Source organism: Drosophila kikkawai, chromosome 3L (assembly GCF_030179895.1).
Source record: "Drosophila kikkawai strain 14028-0561.14 chromosome 3L, DkikHiC1v2, whole genome shotgun sequence".
Classification (NCBI taxonomy): domain Eukaryota; kingdom Metazoa; phylum Arthropoda; class Insecta; order Diptera; family Drosophilidae; genus Drosophila; species Drosophila kikkawai.
In genome coordinates this window covers 8,892,792-8,909,917 of record NC_091730.1, presented here as the reverse complement: position 1 = coordinate 8,909,917, position 17,126 = coordinate 8,892,792, and the positions used below count along the sequence as shown (strand labels likewise).

The window sequence follows — 17,126 nt, the reverse complement described above, 5'->3', positions numbered from 1 at the left end:
GTGAGCATCACTGATGGAAGTGAGCATCACTGATGGAAGTTAGCATCACTGATGGAAGTGAGCATCACTGATGGAAGTGAGCATCACTGATGGAAGTGAGCATCACTGATGAAAGTGAGCATCACTGATGGAAGTGAGCATCACTGATGGAAGTGAGCATCACTGATGGAAGTGAGCAAAACTTTTCATTTAAATTGGCCGCTTTCCAAACTGGGGTAACAGGCGAACAGAAAGCAGCAGCAAGCAACTGAAAACTGGTATAAACTTTTATAAAAACTTTTGGGCAAAAATAATAATTGGTATAAACTGTTACCTTTTTTCTGCCGGCAAAAACCACTTGCTTGCAACAACAACCCCTTTACAACAACATCCCTACGACAGCCCATCCAAATTTCCAAAAATTTCCATGCAAATTGCCCGTTTCCCAAATTGGGGTAACAGGCGAAGAGAAATCAGCAGCAAGCAACTGAAAACTGGTATAAACTGTTATAAAAAGTCCAAGTTTCAAACCATTTAGGAGCCGGCGCAAGTTAGCGAAGACTCAAACCTTTTGAATAACTGTTATATTTCATTTTATGCATTTATACCTATTTGTTGCCGACAACAACAGCTTATGGCAACAACAACCTCTTTACAACAACATCCCTTCAGCAGCCCATCCAAATTTTTGAACAGTTCCATGCAGATTGCCCGTTTCCCAAATTGGGGTAACAGGCGAACAGAAACCAGCAGCAAGCAACTGAAAACTGGTATAAACTGTTATAAAAAGTCCAAGTTTCGAACCATTGATTTTTTAGTAAGCGAAGACTCAAACCAGATGTGACCATATTGTAAATTTTTTGGCTAAAATGTTGCTTAAATGCACCTGGGCACACTGAAACTGACTTTGCATCAGTGATGCTCATCTATCTATTTTGTCCCAATAAAGAAATATAGCTAGATGAGCATCACTGCCATTAAGCCCGATTTTATAGCCTCCCAATACTGCAATATAGCTATTTGAGCATCACTGATGGAGATGAGCATCACTGACAGTTAAATTCAAATTCAAATTTGGCAGTTACATTTAAAAAAATTTATCAAATTCTAAAAAAAAATTCTAAAAAATATAAAAAATCTGAAAAAAATTTTAAAAATTCAGGCAAAATTTTAAGAATTCAGAGAAGTTTTAAATATTTAAAAAAAAAAAGTTTATTTAGAAAAATTGTAAGACATCTGAAAAAAATGTTTAAAATTCAGAAAAAAAATTTAAAAATTTAGATTTGGCTTTCATTAAAATTCTTAGAAATTAACGAAAAATGTTTGAAAACCTAAAATTTTAAATTCAGTATAGAGATTTGTTAGCATATTCAAAAAACTAAGATAGAAAAGCTTTCCAAATTGAATTTGATACTTTTTTGGCGTAGTTGTGATATATTTAAAATGTGATTTGTCCAAAAACGTTCTTATAATATTATGGTTAAATATCTAATTATTCCCAATATCCCCATCCTCAGACAGAAAATGCATTGAAGGATATTCCAATCTTAAACGTCTTAAAAACCCTTTTAAACACATACCTTAAACTTGAAACCCTGACAATATATCACATCTCATAAAGCTGCTATAATTTCCCGCTCCAAAACCCGTATAAATATCCAAAAATTTGATAAAGCCAACATTTCTCGCCATATGCACGCATAAGTAGTTATATACTCGCATTTCTTTCCTTCATATATATATATATTTTGCCGCATCCCCGAATCCATTCATTTTCCCAGGAAAAGTCGAGAAAAAGTTACCAGGCAGTTGCGAAAAAGTTGTCAAAGAAAATGCACTCCCCCTTGGCCTAGCCTGTTCCCCAAAAACTTTCGCCAACCAGCCAGTCAGTCCATCTTTCCCGGCACACTGCAGCCTTGACAATAGCTCAAAATATGTGTAGCTGTCGAAGCAGGCGGAAGGGACAAAAACTACCTACCAGTAAAGTTTTCCCTTGGCTTTAATGATGCGTGCAGACAGTCCCAGACCCCCCAAAGAATGGCGAAGAATTCAAGGAAGTGACGGAAGCCCGGCGCTTACATTAGTGGCATAAAATTAATGACAAATTTTTCGTGGGCTTACGCGGATGCATTGTTCCCAAGCAGCGGACAATTTTCCGGCGGACACCAAGAAGCGAGAGGGCAGACAATTAAGGCCAGCAGCAAAAGCTAGAGGGATATTTGCGTAATGCCAAGGCAGGGCAAGGAATAGCATCTGCGACCGCTGCCGGCAAAAGTTGCATTTTTGCGGCACTCCAGCGACTCCGGCATAACCATTACGGCACACTGAATTGCCCCATGGAGTCGCAGGAGTGCAATGCCGGTTGCCGCTGGCGTTTATCACATGCAGCAACAACATCTCCGACGCCGCTTAATGGCTTCCTGCTGCCGGGCGGAGCATAACACTTTGGGGACTCCCATTCCGGGCACGGAATATGACCCAGCTGGGGGCCAGTACCATTCCTTAATAAGTTACATCCATGTTGATTACGTTGTCCTGGTTTTTATTTACACTTGGTTAGTCGTCTCCCCGGGCAGCTCTTTGCCGGCAAAATGCCGCTTGGCGAAAGTTTCGCCCACTATCAGCGGAAAGACCAGACTGGCCTCGGCATACACTTTTACGGGCGTGGCATCCTTGCGGATTTTGCCCCAGGAAATGGCCTCATCTGGCCGGGCGCCACTGTCGCTGCCATCGAACTCCGAGGCGGTGTTGATGAACACCGAGAAGTCGGCACCATTCCGCATCAGATTCGCGTTGCAGATGTGATGCTTGATGACTCCCCCGCCCACAATGATCATCCCGCTGTTCACAGCCTTAACGGCCATGGTGTTTAGCCTCCGGAGATCGGACAGGATGTCAACCACGAGTCCAGGCTGCCGGAAGGAGTGAAAGTACATCATATCGCCCAGGCTGCCGTCCGTCAGGGCGGGACAAAAGACTGGTATCTGGTTCTTGGCCGCCCAGTAGTAGATGGAGCTGGGATCGCCAATTCTTTCGCCCAGGCGATGTATTATCCTTGAAGGCGACCAAACAGTGCCCTTTGCCTTCTGTTCCGCCAGCATTTCGTCCAGCAGCGGCATTAGCCAGTCCTCGAACTTGCAGTAGTTGTCGTTGGGCACCAGCAGGTTGCCAATCCGGTTGATTCCCTTGTCACGCAGATCCCTGCCGCTCAGCTCGAAGGAGCCCATGAAAGTGGGCGCCAGGCACTTGATAAAGTCCTCCTCCACCCCGCCGGCCGTGGTCACAATGCAGTCAATCATCCGGTGCTCGGCCAGGAAGCGTATGGTCTCCCTCATCCCCGACGACACCAGATTGGAGGTGAAGCCCAGAAAGATGGTGCACTTGCTGCGGCGCCGAATGAAGTCATCCGTTTCATGGCGGTCCTCCTGCTCCTCCTCCAGCGGCTGGGCCCTGCAATCCAGCTGCCAGTGTTAGGTGTTTTGTTAGGTGGTTGGCACGTGTCCCTACGGATAAACTCACCATTCTGTTGATTTCCCGCATGGCCAGGCCGAGATTTGTGGCCTGGAAGCCGGTGTTTACGTACGACTCGAACAGCTTGCTGTAATTAACGCCCTCGTTGAAGTCATAGCCCTGGACTTGGGGCGTGTCCTCCGCCAGGCGTTCGCTGGGCCTCAGCACTGCATCCTTGGCAACTGCGGGCTCCGAAGACATGATTTTAAAGCTTTTTAAATCAAAATAAATAACGTCGAAGAAGTCCACACGTGTTAGAGATGGCAGCCCTGGTTTCCATTAGTGTTGACGGCGTTAAAGTAGCCAAAATCGGTTGAAAAGTAGCCAAAAATATGATTATTAATTGCATCACTCATTTTCTTTAATTAAAAAAGAATTTGAGATAAATCAACGACTGCATCCCAGTAGTCCATAAGTTTTAAATAAAAACATTAATAATAATAAATAAAGAACCCCCCTTGCTCATGACCTTCAAAATCAGCAGATTTGGTTTGAAAATAGCTAAAACCCGCCAGGGCAACACTGATTATCGAACCGCAAGGCCAGCACTATCGATTACTCACACTCATCGCTTGGCAGCTGCCATCGCTAGATCCACAAGAAACAAGAATAAAGAAAGCACTCGAAGCAAAGTTAATTTTCCACTAAAACTTTAGTTTACGGTAGGCCGAGCTTCCTCCATTCGCTCTGATAGTTGCCCGCACATTCCCCCCCGATTAGCAGGAGCCGCAACAGCCACTTACCGAGAGCGAGAGATCTCTTCCGCGCGCAGCAGGAACGAACGCCAGCGAGACGAGGACGCCACAGCCAAGATGATTAAACTCTTTACGCTGAAGCAGCAGAAGAAGGACGGCGAACAGAAGGGAAGCGGCGGGCAGCAGAAGAAGGCCTCGGCTGCCCAGCTGCGCATACAGAAAGGTGCCCGTGACCCGTTTCCCATTTCCTGGTCATTTCACCAATTGCCTTTATGACCCGCAGATATTAGCGAACTGAACCTGCCAAAAACTTGCGCCACAGACTTCCCTGATCCCGATGACTTGCTCAACTTCAAGCTAATCATCTCGCCGGATGAGGGCTTCTACAGAGATGGCCGCTTCGTGTTCAATTTCCGCGTCGGCTCCAACTATCCGCACGAGCCGCCCAAGGTGAAATGCGGCACGCAGGTGTACCATCCCAACATTGATCTGGAGGGCAACGTATGCCTGAATATATTGCGCGAGGACTGGAATCCAGTGCTGACCATCAACTCTATTGTCTATGGCTTACAGTTTCTGTTTTTGGTTTGTATTTTGTAGGGGACCAACCTTAACACTTAACCTTAACCTCCTTGCTTCTGTCTTTAAGGAACCCAATCCGGAGGATCCGCTTAACAAGGAGGCCGCCGATGTCCTGCAGACCAATCGCCGCCAGTTCGAGTATAATGTAAAGAAGGCAATGCGGGGCGGCTACGTGGGCGAGACCTACTTCGAGTGCTGCCTGCTCAAGTGATATAGGGAATCCGAAGGTCTCTTACTTTAAGCCTGAACCCACTCCCAACCCCCAACCCGAAACCGGAGAAGACGAACGAGCGGCGACCACAAATTATTGTAATAAACGAAAAGCAAAAAATCACAGCGCGTGCGAAGCAGAAACAAGCCGGAGTCGAGTCAAAAAATGTCTAGTTTTTAATACAATTTCATTTAGCAATTTCGCCCGCCCCGTCTCTTAATCTTATTCATCGGCTCCTGCTCCCCTGATCCCTCACAGGTGTATGCTGTGTCTGGCCATCTGCATGTTCCGCCACAGGCACAGATCGGCCACGGCCGCCTGTCTGCCGCCCGGCACTCGCAGATCGTAGAGCCGGCTGATGAGGCCCACGCGTATGTCATCGGTAACCAGGACCTTGAGCAGCTGCTGCACCAGGTTGGAGGGCAGTAAACGCAGCACGGGGGCTACTCTTTCACCGCCGCACTCCACCAGCAGAGAGATGAACTGGTAGACAAACACGGCCTTGGGCGACAGCTCATCGCCGCTGACGAACTGCAGGAATACCCCGAAGATGTGCTGCACGCTCGTCTGCAGCGGCTCCTTGAGCGTAAGCGGTGTGGCCCTCACTTCGGCGGTGAAAGCAGCGGCGGCTGTTCCCAGTAGATTCCCTCCCAGACCCGTGCCACCGGCGGCGCCTGTCGTGTCCGTAAATTCGCTGGAGTTGTCGCTGCCCTCGCCAATTACTTTGCGCACCTTGGCGGCATTCGGGGTCAGTTCCTCCTCGTCATGGGAGCGTGAACGCTTCTTCATGGCTGTCAGAGCCGCAGAGGAGTTACCGCTGCGTGACTCCAGGCAGGATATGATGCAGTAGACGCACAGGCGAGCCAGGACCAAAGATTGAGGCTCATTGATGTCCTCTCTAAAAAAGGATTTAAAACAAATTGAAGAAAGCTTTCAGTTTAGAATTTTATTCAGAAAACTTACCCCTGCCGTCGGAGCATAAGAGGAGCCACCACATTCTGCAGCAGCGCCTCCGTGGTCTTCTCAATATCTAAGTGCATCACGGCAAAGACCACATCCATGGTCCGTGACATATCCCGCGTGTATTTGCAGGCCAATAGCTGCTCCACCAGCTGCGTGGCCAGCCACGCTGCTCCGCCGGCCAGCAGCAGGGATTCCAGAGTCTGAGCAGCACGAACGGGCAGGTGCCCAGCCTCCACCACAGAGCGCCACACCTCCCGAAACTGCTCCACAAGCGGCGAGTGTGAAATCAAGCGAGACTTGGCGCTCGGAGCGGGATGAACGTCATGCTGCATTTTCCTAATGATCTGATACGATAGAGCCAGTCGCTCCTTGGCATTCTCCTGGCTGGACAGCTCCTCGTTGGTCAGCGGAGCCAGGAACTGCTGGATCATGTTGAGCGGCTTCAGCAGCTCCGTTTCCTTCACCAAGTACATGTAGGCGCAGAGGAAGCTGGTGGCGCACACGGAGAAGCTAAAGAGACGCCGCTTAATGTTATCCAAAATACTTTTGACATCCGCCGAGGAGAGAGTTTCCTGCTCCCAGGCAATGAGCACATGATGAAGCACTCCTGGCAGATTCAGGCAGGTGTCCTGCCAACTCAGATTGCTGGGCTTCAGCTGGGCAGCCTCCGGTTTGCTTAGGCTAAGGAGCAGCTCATCCACAATGCTGTCATCGCAGAGAGCGAGAATCTGGCGGGGATTCTTCAACTTGTTGCGCTCCACCATGCATTCGCGCACCCACTTCTCGAAGAAGGAGTCGCCGCGCTCGGAGAGGACCACCTGAATGTATATATAGTTAAAAAGGAAACATGTAGCTTTAAGGTCTTGTAGATTACCTCTGATCCATAGGTCTGGACAATACTGGTCAGCATCAGGAAGGACACGTCAAACAGCGTGGATCGGATGACGCACAGCTTGCCCAGCTCACCGGGCACTGGCTTGGAGTTCTCATTGCACTGAATCAAACGAGACACAAAGGTCTTGAGCCGCCCCTCGACGGTCGCCACGGAGAGTATTAGCTCAAAGCTATTGCCCACCGGCACCTGGCATAGCACATTCACCATATCCTGCACCTTGTTGGTGCACAGCGTTTTCAGCACTCCGGAAAGTGGCACCTCGGCGCGCTTAATAAAATTAATATTCGAGGGCGTCTGCTGGCCATTGTCGCACTTCTTGAGAAGCTGCGAAGCGGCTTCCCTCTGGCTGGCGAACTTCTTCACGTGCACCTCGCTGACCAACTGCTGTTTGGTCCAATCGTTCAGCAGGAACTCAATCATGTTACAGGAGCACTTGGTGTCCATAAAGTCCAGCAGCAGGTTGTCCTCAATGAGCAACTCCAAAGCCTCCACCAGCTCGGGTATGTAGTCCGCTGGCGGTGGCTGCTCTCCGGGCAGACGCTGCAGGGCATGCAGTTGCTTGATAATGTGCGGCATCTTAAAGAACATAAAGGCACCCCACATGGTGTCCGGACTCGTGTCGGCCACGTTGCTCAGGGTAAGGAAACCAGCGCGAATAATCTCATAAAAGAGCCTTGTATTGGAGTACCGCTTCAAGCGTTGCAGCATCTGTAACTCGGCCACATAGTAGCTGGTGTCCTTGCAGGGATTCAGGAGCACCTCCACCGCCAGCAGGGGCTGCACACAGCAGGAGATCTTCTCCAGCGTTGGTGAGGGATTTAGCGTCTGCATGTCCAAGTGCTTGGCCTCTATGAAAGCCAGCTGTTGCAGTTGCTGCTCCACGGCAGGTGCATTCAGCGTGAAATTGGAGTTGGTCAGGGATCCCTTGATGCTGGCATACTTATCCCGGAGGCGGCCACAGATTTCCAGCTCCTCGTGGCAGCCCACAAAGAGCATGGAGAGCAGGAACTGTTGCTGGCTGAGGCGATCAATGACCAGGCAGGTCTGGTCCAGCATGTACGATTGCTCGCCACTGATTTCGCTATAGAGCTCATAATGCTGGACGGTGCGGGCGAAAATTTGGAAGAGCCAGTAGACCAGGTGGACCACGGCTCCGGGCAAGATAGCCTCTTCAGATTTAATGCTGGAAATTAGGAAGATTATTTAAGATACATTCTTAGTCTGCAGTTGCCTTAGGACTCACCGACAGGTCACGCCATCCACAATGCTGGCCAGGAACTCCAGGAGTGCGGTGATGCAGTAGACCCGCTCCAGCTTGTCGTATTTGGCTATGCAGCGCAGGACGGCGGCATGGGAGACGAGATGAGTGCAAAGAGAATGCTTCAGGTAGTTCAAAACCAACTTGAAGGAGGAATTTTAATTAATTTTAATTACAAATCTCTAAATATAAACTAGAACCTTTACTCACCGGATTCGCTGTGGAGCCAATGAGTGCCTGCTGCATGAGGCAGTCCGCCAGGTTGTACACATCCCCGCTGACGCCCCTTGGCAGAACCTGGAAATATCAATAAAAAAAAACAATGGCATGGTTAGTAGTGATTCATTCAGTTTCCCGTCAAGCTTTTCTACACTCAAACAGCAGAAAATCAAGACCTATATGAACTTGTATATTTTTTCAAAGTTAAACTCTTCATTATTTCCTCGACAAGTGCCATGTTTCGATGTTTCTTGGCCAGCAGAAGGATGGCTACGAGCGGAGGGCTTCGCCTGGCCAGTCAGTATCAGTTCAAGGTTGCCAAGCCCTTCTACTATCCCGACCGGCAGGCGGAGATGAAGCGACCCCCCATGGGGGCCTATTTGCAGCAGCACGAGACCTCGCGGACTATTAAGTATCCACAGAACCGGGGCATGCCCAAGGACTACTACTACAAGGTGTTGGGTGTCAACAAATACGCCACCATCCAGCAGATACGTTCCGCCTTCTATGCGCTGGCTAAGCGCTATCATCCCGACTCTACGCACTCGGAGCAAAAGATTAAGCAGTTTCAGGAGCTGTCCAATGCCTACAATATCCTCACCGACGAGACTAAGCGACTGGAGTACGACCAGTTGGGCGGGGTAAGGGATGAGCGGGCCTTTCTCGAGCAGGCGGGGGATCCCATTGATCTAGAAACCAAGAGGTTGCTAGCGGACAAGAAGGCCAATGATGGTGGGTAATTAGAGAAGAACCAGACGGGCAATGACTGGTAATCCCAATCCATTTCAGAATTCAATAATCTTGCGAAAGGATTAGAGCTGTCACTCGATTTTGTGGAGGCCACCTTGGGCTGCAAGAAACCGCTGGAACTGCGCTACCTGAGCAAGTGTGAGGCCTGCAAGGGCAAGTCCAAGATGATGGCCAACCGCGACGTTGGCAAAGAGCCCTGCCGTCGTTGCAATGGCACTGGAAAGATGATTGTCAAGACGGTCACCTCGACCATTGTGGACACGTGTAGCCAGTGCAATGGCAAGCGGTATACCAATCGCAACGATTGCGAGACCTGCTCCAATCGGGGCCACGTGCTGCACTGCGTCGAGGTTCTGGCCCCAGTGCCACCAGGATCGCGGGACGGCGACCAGCTGAGCATCATCAATCCCAAGACCAGGCAGCTGGTCAAGTATCGACTGAGGGTGCAGGATAGCGAGTACTTCAAGCGCGACGGGAACGACATTCTCACCGAGAAGCACCTGAACCTCTCGGACGTCATCCTGGGTGGCACCTTTAACGTGCACGGTCTCCACCAGAGCCTGGAACTGCGCGTGGAGCCTGGGACGCAGTCCCACACCCAGGTGGTGGTCAAGGGCATGGGCGTACGGTCCCAGGAGGGTGTGGGCAACCACATTGTTACGCTAAAGGTGCGAATACCACAAAATCTCTCGGTGAAGCAGCGCCAGATTATCTTGGCGCTGGCCAAGACAGAGGATCCGATCTATGAGCAAGAGATCAAGAGGTAGGAGGCGGCAGCTGGATCCCACTCGGGCCACACACACACAACACTTGTGTTTAAAATTCTCAATGTACAGGCTTTTTGCGTTGAAATACATTTAGCAGACAGAATATTGATTGGGGGTCTTGCCTTTTTTATGTTGATGCCCCACTGGGAGTCCGACCAGCGCTCGCGCCACGCCACATAGATGAGCTGGAGGATCTTGTTGTTCTCCTTCATCTTGCGCCTCCCAAGAGTGTTTCGCGATGCGGTATTGCTCGTAGTTTCGCGATTTGTTTAAAATTTTCGCCTTCAAAACTGTTTTCTTTTTTAGAGCACCGCCACTAGTGGTGGCAGAAACCCGAAGCCGCTATTAGGGCTGTCAAACTATCGACGTATCGATATATCGATTAAAAGTGGGCAGCACCGTTTGCTCAATCGATACCTCGATAGTACCATCGACAGTTTTTACCTGGCACCTTCGGAACTTTTTCAGATTCAATTTTTTTCACACGACAGTCGGACGAAACGAAATGGAGCTCGAGATCTTGAACGCCAAAAACAGCAAGCCGTACGGCAAGGTGAAGGTGCCCTCCGGCGCCACGCCCATCGGCGACCTGCGCGCCCTCATCCACAAGAGCCTGAAGTCAACGCCGGACGCCAACCGCCAGTCGCTGCGCCTGGAGGTTAAGGGCAAGAGTCTGAAAGACACCGACACCCTGGAGTCGCTGTCGCTGCGCACCGGCGACAAGGTGTACATCAAGGATCTGGGCCCCCAGATTGGCTGGAAGACGGTGTTCCTGGCTGAGTACGCCGGCCCCCTTATCGTCTACCTGCTGTTCTACTTCCGCCCGGAGTTGGTCTACGGCAAGGCGGCCAATCTGCCGATTTCCCTAACCACCCAGTGAGTGTGCGTGTGTGTGTGTGTGCGCTGTAGCGAAAGTTGCTGAAACCCATCGATTTCGGTTGACCCAATGGCCCCGCTTATGCAAACTAAAACGCAACGCAACACCTCTGCATAATTAGCCCGCGACTAACTCGTTTATATGTTTGCACATCGATCTCTTCCAGCATTGCTGCCGGCTGCTACACGGTCCACTATGTGAAGCGTCTGCTGGAGACGATCTTCGTCCATCGGTTTTCGCATGCCACGATGCCGCTGCGCAATCTCTTTAAGAATTGCACCTACTACTGGGGATTCACCGCCTATGTGTCCTACCATGTAAACCATCCGCAGTTCACCTCGCCGTGCATGTGCACTGTTTGGGCGGCTCTGGGAGCCTTTGCTGTAAGTAGTTTTTGTAGATATTATATATTGATAAGAATGATAAGCCCTTGGAAAACCAGGTTAACGTATTTGGATAGGAGTTTTAGAGGATTTTTTATTGTTTTAAGGTTTTTAGCTATTACAATTTATCCAATTTTTAAGGCTGTCTTCAAGTTCAAGCGACATTACTTTTATAACTTTTCATCGACCACCTTACACTTTAATTTATCTTATCAAATCACAGATAAAACACCAATATTTCCTGCAATTTAAACTTTAAATTGTTATTTAAAATTTTCTAGTAAATTCGAGGTGTGTTATTTCTTCAAGTGTTGCCATTTTGATAAGGCTGGGCAACTAAGGTTCACTGAAACAAGCATTTTTAAGCTAATCTTGAAATGCTTAAGTATTTCAGATGTAGTTGCAGTTTTTTATGGCATTTATTTTAAAACTAAAGAACTTTCTCCATGTTGCATTTCTCGTTCGTACTGTTTGAATTAGAAAGCAGATTTTATCTTAGTTAATCAACAGTTTTAGCTGAAAATATGAATATGTAAGAGTGGCTATTTATTGCCAGTGATTAATGACAGCCACTTTATTGATATTTATTTATTAAGCTAATTTTGGCATACCAATTAACTAAACTCTACCTTCGACTTTGCAGCTCTGCGAGCTTGGCAACTTTTCGGTGCACATTGCCCTGCGCAACCTGCGTCCGCCGGGTACCAAAGTGCGCAAGATTCCCGTGCCCGATGCCAACCCGCTGACCAAGCTCTTCAAGTGAGTAATGTTTAATTGAAATTAACATAATTGTATTAACTTGTGTCTATCCCCCCCCCCAATCAATCAGCTTGGTTTCTTGCCCCAACTACACCTATGAGATTGGAGCCTGGGTCTCCTTTTCCGTTTTGACTTCTTGCCTGGCCGCCTATCTGTTTGCCTTTGCCGGCGCCTTCCAGATGACCGTTTGGGCCTTGGCCAAACACCGAAACTACAAGAAGGAGTTCAAGGACTACCCCCGCCAGCGCCGCTCCATCTTCCCCTTCGTCCTCTAGAGGGTCTTGCATATTCCACACATTTACACATTCACATCTTGGTAGAGTTTACGGGGTAGTTTCTAATGAACTTTGAGTTAAAGCAAATACATTTGGAGAAGCGTGCACTTTTTTCGATTTCTTGGACTTTGATCGCCATGGGCAGTTCCGTTGGTAGCAGGTGTAATCAATGATTATTTATTTGGGGCTTGTAAAACTGGGAAACTGAAGTGTGTCAAGTTCTGTGAGGTTTTAACTTTATTTTTCTTATGATTTATAATTTATACCGTTTTGTAGGAATTTGGTTAGTAAATTTTAGCTTTATTTAATTAATCAAATTTTGAAATCACGCGCCATTTCAGGGCTGCAAAAATATCGATATTCGATAGTCCTTTATTAAACCCATCTCTAACAAAGCTAAGTTGGCTGCAGCTGCTGATTTTTTGTTTACTTTTTTTGCCGGCAAATCGAAATTGATATTTTCGGTTTGTGCCATGAATCTGTTCGAGGAGCTGGACACCCTGGACCCCGGCTCCAAGCTGGTGCCGCCCCGCATTGAGACCCCCACAGCGCACAAGGTCACGGTGTTGATACTGCTCAAGCAATATGTGGTGGTAGGTCATCACCCTAGTTTTCCTTCTCGTCCGAATACATTTTCTTCTCTTTTTCGTAGAACAAAAAGTCCTGCCTGGACACGGGCATATCCATGCGCACCCAGCGACGCCGCATGTTTTACATGCTGGTCTTTAAGCTCGTCCAGGAGGCGGACATGTCCTACAACGAGCTGCACACTTTGCTGACCACCGGTCGCTATCGACTCGACGCCCTGATGCTGGAGGCCTTCGAGAAGGCCATGTCCGAGTTCTGTGCGGGCAGCATCGAGTCTTTGTTTGACTTCACCGAAATCCAGAACATCGACGAGATCCTCAACGAGAACTACGGCATCAGCCAGTTCAGCATGGTCGGGATCTACGTGCGCCGTGTGGGCGTTGTCCTGGAGCGCCTCAGCTTCGCCGAGATGATGGACATGTACAAGAATATCTGTTCGTACTACGAGAGAGGAATTCGGGCCTTGGCCGCAGGTCCGCGAAAGGCTATGGCTGGTGGTATCCTACGCAGAGAGGAAACGCCGCCTCCTGCGGTGGTAATTGTCGAAGAGACGCCGGGAAAAGAGACTCTGCACACCAAGAAAAAGGACAAGGAGCAGCTGGTTATATCTCGGTGTGGAGTGGAGGAGCGCAACCCTTTGAGCAAGTGGGCGCCCAAGCAGGCCAAGTTCTTCATCAACAAGCAGTCGGAGCTGCTGGAGAGCAACGAGCGGAAGGCTTTGTCGCCTTTGGAGCTGCAAAAGAAGGTGCAGGAGATCATACACGATCTGCCGCTGGCCACCACACCCTACTTCCTGGGCTACATGAATCAGCTGCGGGTCAGGGACTACTCGAACGCCTTGTCCGCCCTCCACAGAGCCCTGGACCGCAGTCCCGTGCGGCTGATGAGCCAGGAGAAGGGCTACCAGTACTTTTGCGTGAACCTGGCCGTGCTGCATGCCACCTTTGGGCATAAGAAGGAAGCGCTGGCCGCGCTCAGGGAGAGCATAATGCTGGCCCAGGAGCACGGCGACAAGCGAAGCCTGAATTTGGCCAATACCTGGCACAGTCTGCTGAGGGATGAGCTGCCTCTGTCTGCGGTCTTAAAAAGCGTACAGGAGGCCAGCGACGTTAATGGTTCCCTGCTGCAAAACTACACTTTGGCCCTGCACTTTGCCGTTAAGCTGGGCACCGTGGCTGGCTATCAGCCGCTGCGTCTCTTCGATCTCCTGCAGCACAGCGACAATCTCACCAATCGCAACAACTTGGCGGAGCATGCTTCCGAGGCTTTGTCTTTGAGGAGCGCTGTGTGGTGCGCCTACGGCAGACACGAACTGGCTGCTCTTTACTCGCAGGTTTTGCTCACGACCCGGGATCGCTTTGGCAATGGCTCCGCCGGCCTGGGCAGCGCCTTGGCCAGCTATGCTCTGTGGCTGCAGCTGCAGGGAGAGCATAAACTGGCCAAGGTTCTGCTGCATCGGGCCAAGGAGCGCTTCCCTCGATTGCCCGGTGCCGAGGGCTGGATGATTAGCCAGTGCCATGTGGTAATCCAGGCCGGAATCTACCAGTGCCGCTGGCATGACGCCCTCAAGGCCTGCGATCAGCTCTACTTGCTGGATCCCTCGGATGCGATTATGCAGCGTGCCTCCATTTACGTGGCAAAGCGGGAGTTCTTCAATGCGCGACGGCTCCTGGACAAGCTGGCTTCTCAGGAGGATTTGCCTTTTCTCTTAAGGATGCGGGTCCAAGTCTTGCTTGGCTACTGCGGCATGGCCGAGGGACGCTTCTCGAGCGAGACCACTTTAATTTTGCTGAGGGTAGCCGAGAGCATGGCCGATTCCCAGATGGACTACGAGCAGGCCTTGGTGGACCTGTTGCTGGCCCAGCAATTGCTGCTCCTGGGCATGCCCCAGAAGGCCTATCAGGCCATCAAGCGCTGCATGCACGACATACACATCAACGGGGGACTTTATGAGCGTGCCAAGACGGACTTTGTCTTTGTTCGCTGCCTCCTGGCCATTAGTCCCCCTAATAATGTGGAGGTAAGAAAGGCGCAGCTGCTCAAGTCCCTGGAGATCCTGGAGCGTGCAGCCAAGTCCTTCAAGAATCTCTCGGCACATGCAAAGGTCCTGGATGTGTATGTGTTTTTGGCGCAGCGTTTTAACGAGTTTGGGGAGCGGAATTTGAGGAACAAATATGCAGGAGAGTTCCGCCGGTACTTCACGGATCATCCGATTCCCAGGGAATATTTAGGAAGTCCTTAGGTGACCTTAACTTCCTAATAAATGTAGTATTAAATGAGAGTTTAAGCAAAGCTGAATCCTGCAGATTCATCTTAAATTTCTTTAAATTTTTAACTCTTAATAAACATATTTTTTATTAATTGGTTTAAACCATAGTGGTTGCTTTTGTTTATACACTGTGTACGCGAACTACAATGCTAACACCTATCTGAAACTTGCAGCTCCTTGTTTTCGTTCGCAAAGGGCGCCCGGTCGATGCCCCCCATGATGATGGATGCTCCAGAGGTGTAGAGATTGCGGATGCTTTGGATATGCTGGCATCCGTAAATGCTGGGCTATGGTTTATATAGTTGGCTCACATCCGCGGCGCCCTCGACTTGCAACTTCGACTGGGATTGTATTTTCTGTTGGTATTGACGAAACTTAAGCTAAACGTGTGGCAAAATTCCCGCAGTTCTCTGGATTTCCGCTGCCGGTTTGTATCTCGTAGAGCTAATATATGCGTATGTGGTAGGTTTTAACGAATCATGGGCAGGCCGGGCGAGGGTCCAGAGGCCATCGCACTGCTGGGTCCTAGCAGAACCTGCTTTTGCTGCGACTTTTGCAACTCCTCCATCTGGGCGCGCTCCGTCTCAAAGATGACCGGGGCAAACAGAATGACGGAGCTGGTGAAGAATATCCAGCTGGCATTGCACGAGAACGTGTACAGGCGTTTGCAGCCCGTGACGGTGCCATTGGTTACAGCACCCACCGCTTTGCGTAAAGGTTCCGGGAACATTTCAGTCAGGCCCCAGAAGCGCTCGCCCAAAGACTCGTCGGGTTCCTGGGATAATAACATGGAAATGGGTGAATTATATAGGAATACATTATCTTAAGAAAGTTTTTATGGTGCGAGTTTTAGGTGTAAACAGGTGGCAGAGGTCAAAATTATCCCAAGATATTTTTAAATGTTTAAAATATGGAAAATGAGACTAATTGGAATGCTATAAGCATCACTTTGTCAAAAAATACCCCTTAAAATATCTTAAAATTTAAAACAAGACTCCCGTTAAGTGACCTCTGCCTTTCCATTCATTAACATTACAACTTCATTGACAAAAAACCCCTCTTAAGGTCCCTATGGTAAGGGTTCCCTCCCCGCAATTTGAGGTTAGATTGCCTGCCGTTGTTTACAAACAGGCTCCATTCCAACTTACATCATCGTAGTTCTCCCCCTGAGGCTCATTCGATGGCTGAAATAAATAGAATAGAAAAGGTCGATTATTATAGGGTATTGGCGGTTCGCTCTTGCGGGACAGCTGCTCTCTATTTCACCGACAATTACGTGAGCACGATAAGAACCGTGCGGAGGTGTACACGGGTATGGGGGGGACTTGGGACCCACGTTTCTCGGGGATTGATTTTACTTACTGCCGCCACTGCTCGCCGCTCGGGCGTCTCGTCCTTGCTACCACCTAACGATGACATCCCGCTGTCCTTTTCGATGAACTCGATTTCAGGATCAGAGTCCATCAAATCCTCGATTTTCACTGTTTCGGTATCCACTTTTGCGGCTTTGACGGAACGCACACGGTTGGAGAATCACGGGTTCGCGTTGAACGCAACCCTTTGGAGCACAGCCACGGAGGTTAGGACGGACAGACGGCGGAAAATGCAGTTTCCACTGGCATTTAATTAAGCTTTAACAGAAAAACGCTCGCACTTTTCTTTCAATAAAAATTGATTTTGGTTTCCTCGTGAACTTCCTAGTGTGACCAGAGTTGTTTTGGTCGATTAAGCCATAATGCGTCGTGAAAGTGGCAGCACGCCACTGCTACCAGACTTTCCAGCCTATTCGATTGGCGCGACTTATCGATAAAACGCAGCGGAAGTGGGATACTTTTATCGCGTTGAATCTTTTCAATTTTAAATGTAATGAACAATGTAACAAGCCTTTAAATGTAATTTTTCTTTACTTTCTTCATGAACCCTCAAATGTATGTTTTAAATAGATATTTCCAGTTCCCACAAGATTGCAGGTCTATTCTTCAGAACTGATACTCACTTTTTCTTCGGTTTCACTCATCGTATTCAAGTTTTAGGGGGTTTTGTTAAATACACAATATTTTTCGCAGAGTGGGAATTTTGAAACGTTCTGAAATCAAGCAACACAAATTTACATCTGCTAAGATTTCCGTTCAACCGCCTGACAGTT

The 17,126-nt window shown here is 49.0% G+C and overlaps 7 protein-coding genes across 10 annotated transcripts; 4 read left to right on the top strand and 3 right to left on the bottom strand.

Moving 5' to 3' along the window:
- Positions 1 to 2,500: 2,500 nt before the first annotated feature.
- Positions 2,501 to 3,761, bottom strand: Dhps (Deoxyhypusine synthase). Of its 2 annotated transcripts, none has more exons than XM_017163892.3 (2): positions 3,499 to 3,761; positions 2,501 to 3,440 (listed from the first exon to the last, which is right to left on the bottom strand). In XM_017163892.3, exons 1-2 carry the CDS (start codon positions 3,688 to 3,690, stop codon positions 2,526 to 2,528), a joined length of 1,107 nt encoding a protein of 368 aa, XP_017019381.1. In that variant the 5' UTR covers positions 3,691 to 3,761; the 3' UTR covers positions 2,501 to 2,525. The 2 variants fall into 2 exon arrangements, with proteins under 2 accessions (XP_017019381.1, XP_070141971.1); XM_070285870.1 differs by having other exon boundaries at positions 2,501 to 3,429; positions 3,499 to 3,627.
- Positions 3,762 to 3,954: 193 nt separating this feature from the next.
- Positions 3,955 to 5,179, top strand: UbcE2M (NEDD8-conjugating enzyme UbcE2M). 2 transcript variants are annotated; one of them, XM_017164031.3, is made up of 4 exons: positions 3,955 to 4,151; positions 4,210 to 4,407; positions 4,468 to 4,769; positions 4,834 to 5,179. In XM_017164031.3, exons 2-4 carry the CDS (start codon positions 4,302 to 4,304, stop codon positions 4,975 to 4,977), a joined length of 552 nt encoding a protein of 183 aa, XP_017019520.1. In that variant the 5' UTR covers positions 3,955 to 4,151; positions 4,210 to 4,301; the 3' UTR covers positions 4,978 to 5,179. The 2 variants fall into 2 exon arrangements, with proteins under 2 accessions (XP_017019520.1, XP_017019519.1); XM_017164030.3 differs by having other exon boundaries at positions 3,956 to 4,151; positions 4,213 to 4,407.
- On the bottom strand, positions 5,131 to 10,159 carry MED24 (mediator complex subunit 24). The gene is made up of 6 exons (XM_017164028.2): positions 9,952 to 10,159; positions 8,304 to 8,390; positions 8,079 to 8,236; positions 6,815 to 8,018; positions 5,941 to 6,758; positions 5,131 to 5,875 (listed from the first exon to the last, which is right to left on the bottom strand). Exons 1-6 carry the CDS (start codon positions 10,039 to 10,041, stop codon positions 5,230 to 5,232), a joined length of 3,003 nt encoding a protein of 1,000 aa, XP_017019517.1. The 5' UTR covers positions 10,042 to 10,159; the 3' UTR covers positions 5,131 to 5,229.
- Positions 8,440 to 9,932, top strand: LOC108072757 (chaperone protein DnaJ). Its single transcript, XM_017164029.3, has 2 exons — positions 8,440 to 9,044; positions 9,102 to 9,932. Exons 1-2 carry the CDS (start codon positions 8,549 to 8,551, stop codon positions 9,827 to 9,829), a joined length of 1,224 nt encoding a protein of 407 aa, XP_017019518.1. The 5' UTR covers positions 8,440 to 8,548; the 3' UTR covers positions 9,830 to 9,932.
- A 111-nt stretch (positions 10,160 to 10,270) lies between the features above and the next one.
- Sc2 (trans-2,3-enoyl-CoA reductase Sc2) lies at positions 10,271 to 12,228 on the top strand. Its single transcript, XM_017163893.3, has 4 exons — positions 10,271 to 10,705; positions 10,873 to 11,089; positions 11,733 to 11,848; positions 11,919 to 12,228. Exons 1-4 carry the CDS (start codon positions 10,335 to 10,337, stop codon positions 12,121 to 12,123), a joined length of 909 nt encoding a protein of 302 aa, XP_017019382.1. The 5' UTR covers positions 10,271 to 10,334; the 3' UTR covers positions 12,124 to 12,228.
- A 302-nt stretch (positions 12,229 to 12,530) lies between these two features.
- ida (anaphase promoting complex subunit 5 ida) lies at positions 12,531 to 15,082 on the top strand. Its single transcript, XM_017164055.3, has 2 exons — positions 12,531 to 12,716; positions 12,776 to 15,082. Exons 1-2 carry the CDS (start codon positions 12,597 to 12,599, stop codon positions 14,951 to 14,953), a joined length of 2,298 nt encoding a protein of 765 aa, XP_017019544.1. The 5' UTR covers positions 12,531 to 12,596; the 3' UTR covers positions 14,954 to 15,082.
- Positions 15,040 to 17,122, bottom strand: mge (translocase of outer mitochondrial membrane 22 homolog mge). 2 transcript variants are annotated; one of them, XM_017164057.3, is made up of 3 exons: positions 16,977 to 17,122; positions 16,129 to 16,164; positions 15,040 to 15,755 (listed from the first exon to the last, which is right to left on the bottom strand). In XM_017164057.3, exons 1-3 carry the CDS (start codon positions 16,995 to 16,997, stop codon positions 15,450 to 15,452), a joined length of 363 nt encoding a protein of 120 aa, XP_017019546.1. In that variant the 5' UTR covers positions 16,998 to 17,122; the 3' UTR covers positions 15,040 to 15,449. The 2 variants fall into 2 exon arrangements, with proteins under 2 accessions (XP_017019546.1, XP_017019545.1); XM_017164056.3 differs by lacking the exon at positions 16,977 to 17,122 and adding an exon at positions 16,343 to 16,685.
- Positions 17,123 to 17,126: the final 4 nt, after the last annotated feature.